At 46.1% G+C, this 5,000-nt stretch overlaps 1 protein-coding gene across 1 annotated transcript in view; it reads left to right on the forward strand.

The window, feature by feature from the left end:
• Positions 1–311: 311 nt before the first annotated feature.
• The window catches only part of LOC311119162 (kinesin-like protein KIF21B), a gene marked incomplete at both ends in the record, with an annotated part of 18,292 nt that continues 13,603 nt past the window's right edge, over positions 312–5,000 (forward strand). Inside the window, 6 exons of the mRNA XM_084193905.1 lie at positions 312–598; positions 899–1,087; positions 1,977–2,176; positions 2,619–2,726; positions 4,416–4,606; positions 4,888–4,995. Coding sequence (XP_084050031.1) covers positions 312–598; positions 899–1,087; positions 1,977–2,176; positions 2,619–2,726; positions 4,416–4,606; positions 4,888–4,995 — 1,083 coding nt within the window. The remainder of the gene's footprint in view (positions 599–898; positions 1,088–1,976; positions 2,177–2,618; positions 2,727–4,415; positions 4,607–4,887; positions 4,996–5,000) is intronic.

Consider the following 5,000-nt stretch of genomic DNA (forward strand, 5'->3'; position numbering starts at 1 on the left):
GGATGGAGCAGAGAGAGGGAGAGAGGTCTCTGCTAATAACTGAGCTCTCCATATCCACTTGGCAACAGTCCCAAAACAAAATGGCTGATTGTTGGAAGAGTCCCAAATCAAATCAGACAAATCAAATCAGAGGCCCATAGAGTTCTAATAAATGGGTCATCAATATTATTAATAGATTCATATGGTGATGGGGCAAATAACAAAAGCTGCTTATTGGGTCACAGCTGTTATGAGCGGCGCCTTCTGTGTGTGTGTGTGTGTGTGTGCCTGTGTGCCTTAGTCTGACGCCTGTCCATATGTTCTACTTGCAGCCCAGAGAAAGAGAAGGGGTTGAAAAAACAAGTGAAGCTTCACTCTCATGAGAACAGACAGAACGGAGTAAATGGAGAACCTGGAGGGAACGGACAGATGGAGTCTGGAGAGAACTATACAGAGGACGGGATGTCCCCTCTGCAGGAGGAGGAGAGTGGGTGTGACGAGGAGGAGGAGGAGGAGGAGGAGGAGGAGGAGGAGGAGGAGGAGGAGGAGGGGAGGGATGAAGATGAGTTTGACAGTGATGAGAGTCTGGTGGACTCAGATTCTGACTCTGATGAGAAAGGTGAGTGGAAGACAACTATGACACTACCTAACGAGTGGTAGAAATGTCCCCAATTCCGAATCAACCCCTCTGCACTTGTGTACAGCAGCTAGGGAAGGATTGAATAGATTTCATCATTAAACTAATGAAAGTACCATCTTGTCCTCTGTTTGGCTGTTTGCGACAGTATTTCCTAAGTAGCAACTGAAATCCCCAACTGCCCCACTCTAGTATAACATGTCTGACTGATAGCCACAGTTTTCACCTTTCACCTCTTGACCCTTGACCTCTCTGTGCCCTCTGACCTCTAACCCCCTGCAGCTAACTTCCAGGCGGATCTGGCAGACCTGACCTGTGAGATTGAGATCAAGCAGAAGTTGATCGATGAGCTGGAGAACAGTCAGAAGAGACTGCTGCAGCTTAAACTACAGTATGAAGAGAAACTCATCCTGCTACAGAACAAGATCAGAGACACACAGCTGGAGAGAGACAGAGTGCTACACAACCTCAGTGAGTTATGGGTAATGTAGGCACACAGTCACAGAGGCACACAGCTGGAGAAGTACAGAGTACTACACAACCTCCGTGAGTTATGGGTAATGTAGGCACACAAAGTGTTCAGTGCATACTGCCCAACATCAGTGAGTGATTGGAACCATGGATTTGAGAGAATCTTTATTGATGTCTTGCTGTTGGGGAAGACACAGCTGTAGCACAACTCAGAGCAAACACCAACATAATGTCTTAATAGGGCGCTGGGCCATCACGAGCCGCTGGAACAACTTCGATGCACTTTGGCATCGAGTCTACAAGTATCTGGAACTCTATTGGAGGGATGCGACACCCTTCTTCCCATGAGAAATTCCATCATTTGGTGTTTTGTTGATGGTGGTGGAAAACGCTGTCTCAGGCGCCACTCCAGAAGTGTTCAATTGGGTTGAGCTCTGGTGACTGGGACAAACACACACACACACACACACACACACACACACACACACACACACACACACACACACACCCTTTAAACCCCCTATACTCCTTTGAGACCCCTCTTTCAAAGTCACTGAGATCTCTTCTTCTAGCCATGGTAGCCAAAATAATGGGCAACTGGGCATTTTTATACATGACCCTAAGATGTTTATTTCTGAACTCAGGAACCACACCTGTGTGGAATCACCTGCTTTCAATATACTTTGTATCCCTAATAAGTGTTTAATGGCTGGACTGGAATAAGCGGAATGGTATCAAATACATCAAACAAATGTGATTGATGCCAATCCATTTGCTTCGTTCCAGACATTATTATGAGCCTCAGCAGCCTCCCCTGGGTTACCTGCACATACTGTACTGTATTCAGTTGTACCTTTTTTAATAAGCATCACTCTCCTCTCCTCTCCAGTGTCCATGGAGAACTACACAGAGGAGAAGGCTAGCAGGATCAAGTCAGATTATGAGAAGAGGCTAAAGGAGATGAACAGAGATCTGATGAAGCTACAAGCGGCTCAGAAAGAACACGCTAGGCTACTGAAGAACCAGGGACGCTACGAACGAGAGCTGAAGAAACTACAGCAGGAGGTCAACGATATGAAGAAAGCCAAGGTAAGGAAGAGGAGGAGGGCAGAGGAGAGGAGGGAAGAGGGGAGGACAAGGAGAGGGAGAGGAGGGGAGAGGAAGGGGATGGGGAGAGGAGGAGGAGTAGGAGGAAGAGGAGGGGGAGGAAGATGAGGAAGAGGAGGATAAGTAGTTGGAGGAGGAGGAGGAGGAGTAAGTGGAAGAGGAGGAGGAGGAGGAGGCGGAAGAGGAGGAGGAGGAGGAGAAGGAAGAGGAGGAGGAGGAGGAGGAGGAGGAGAGGAGGACGGGGTAGGAGACAGAGAATTGTGTAAACTATATACATTACAACACATTTCCATCTGCAAGGTTTATAGCCGTATAGGTGAGGGTATTCTCCTCAGAGTCATCGATGGCCTATGCTCCCTGAGGAGTATGTAAGCAAGTTTGAGGGTTCTCCTCAGCTAAGTGCAGTTCTTCCTCCGGTCCCCAGGTGGCGCTGATGAAGCAGATGAAGGACGAGCAGCTGAGGAGGAGGATGGTGGACGCCAAGAGGAACAGAGAGATCGCTCAGCTCAAGAAGGAGCAGAGAAGACAGGAGGTACGTGTGTGTGTCAGGGTGTGTTTATGTGTGTCAGGGTGTGTTTGTGTGTGTGTCAGGGTGTGTTTGTGTGTGGTGACATAGAAGGGTATGCCTGGAGATACGTGATACACTTATGATGCTCTTGTACTCAACTAGAGTCTTTTTTTAAAATGTCTAGGTTAATATACAGTACCAGTCAATAGTTTGGACACACCTACTCATTCAAGGGTTTTTCTTTATTTTTACTATTTTCTACATTGTAGAATAATAGTGAAGACATCAACACTATGAAATAACACATATGGAATCATGTAGTAAGCAAAAAAGTGTTCTTCAAATAGCCACCCTTTGCCTTGATGACAGCTTTGCACACTCTTGGCATTCTCTCAACCAGCTTCACCTGGAATGTTTTTCCAACAGTCTTGAAGGAGTTCCCACAAATGCTGAGCACTTGTTGGCTGCTTTTCCTTCACTCTTCCGTCCGACTCATCCCAAACCATCTCAATTTGGTTGAGGTCGGGGGATTGTGGAGGCCAGGTCAGCTGATGCAGCACTCCATCACTCTCCTTCTTGGTCAAATAGCCCTTACACAGCCCGGAGGTGTGTTGGGTCATTGTCCTGTTGAAAAACAAAGTCCCACTAAGCCCAAACCAGATGGGATGGCATATCGCTGCAGAATGCTGTGGTAGCCATGCTGGTTAAATAAATCACAGACAGTGTCACCAGCAAAGCACCCCCACACCATAACACCTCCTCCTCAATGCTTTACGGTGGGAAATACACATGTGGAAATCATCCGTTCACCCACACCGCGTCTCACAAAGACACAGCGGTTGGAACCAAAAATCTCCAATTTGGACTCCAGACCAAAGGACAATTTTCCACCGGTCTAATGTCCATTGCTTGTGTTTCTTGGTAGTGGTTTCTTTGCAGCAATTCGACCATGAAGGCCTGATTCACACAGTCTCCTCTGAACAGCTGATGTTGAGATGTGTCTGTTACTCTGTGAAGCATTTATTTGGGCTGCAATTTCTGAGGCTGGTAACTAATGAACTTATCTTCTGCAGCAGAGGTAACTCTGGGTCTTCCATTCCTGTGGCGGTCCTCATGCGACTGCACTTGAAGAAACTTTAAAAGTTCTTGACATTTTCCGTACTGACTGACCTTCATGTCTTAAAGTAATGATGGACTGTCGTTTCTCTTTGATTATTTGAGCTGTTCTTGCCATAATATGGACTTGGTCTTTTACCAAATAGGGCTATCTTCTGTATACCCCCCTACCTTGTCACAACACAACTGATTGGCTCAAACGCATTAAGAAGGAAAGAAATTCCACAAATTAACTTTTAAGAAGCCACACCTGTTAATTGAAATGCATTCCAGGTGACTACCTCATGAAGCTGGTTGAGAGAATGCCAAGAGTGTGCAAAGCTGTCATCAAGGCAAAAGGTGGCTATTTGAAGAATCTCAAATATAAAATATATTTGATTTGTTTAACACTGTTTTGGTTACTACATGATTCCATATGTGTTATTTCATAGTTTTGATGTCTTCACTATTATTCTACAATGTAAAAATAAAGAAAAACCCTTGAATGAGTAGGTGTGTCCAAACTTCTGACTGGTAGTGTATGTTAATATAAATTCCATTTTTTTATGTATTCCACATGTATTGTCTGACATATCTCCACCTCTCTCCCTCCCTCAGTACCAGATTAGGTCGTTGGAGAGTCAGAAGCGTCAGCAGGAGCTTGTCTTACGTAGAAAGAGCCAGGAGGTGACAGCGTTACGACGGTTGGCTAAACCCCTGTCTGGACGCATGGCTAAACGGCTTCAGCCCCTAGACTCTGGAGCAGAACTGTCTCCCAGCACCACCTCCTCTGAACCAGAGTCCAACAGGTGGGTAGTGCTGCTACCGTAACCAATTTGAATTGGTTAACTTCACTCCTGAGCTTGAAATGCTACCACCTGTGCCATCGAATTGCTAGCTTTTCTATGGCGTAGCTGGCTAACTTGTCAAGAGCTTGGTGAGGGATGAAGATAAACTGTTTCGCAACCAGCTTGACATCTGTTACACTACTCTACACAGTGTGTCTGCTCAACAGGTCACGATGAACAGTACTTTTTTCCCACGTTAATCTATTTCATAGCTTGTGTCTGTTGTCTATATGTTGGTTTAGGACCACTCCAACCAATGTGTCTAACATAGTGAGACAGTGGAACACCAAGATGAACGGCTACCTGGGACAGAGCGAAGGGATGACCACCAACGGGACACGGGTTGTTGGGTGAG

The sequence above is a fragment of the Coregonus lavaretus genome (assembly GCF_964263955.1).
Source record: "Coregonus lavaretus genome assembly, contig: HAP1_SCAFFOLD_8844, whole genome shotgun sequence".
Taxonomy (NCBI): domain Eukaryota; kingdom Metazoa; phylum Chordata; class Actinopteri; order Salmoniformes; family Salmonidae; genus Coregonus; species Coregonus lavaretus.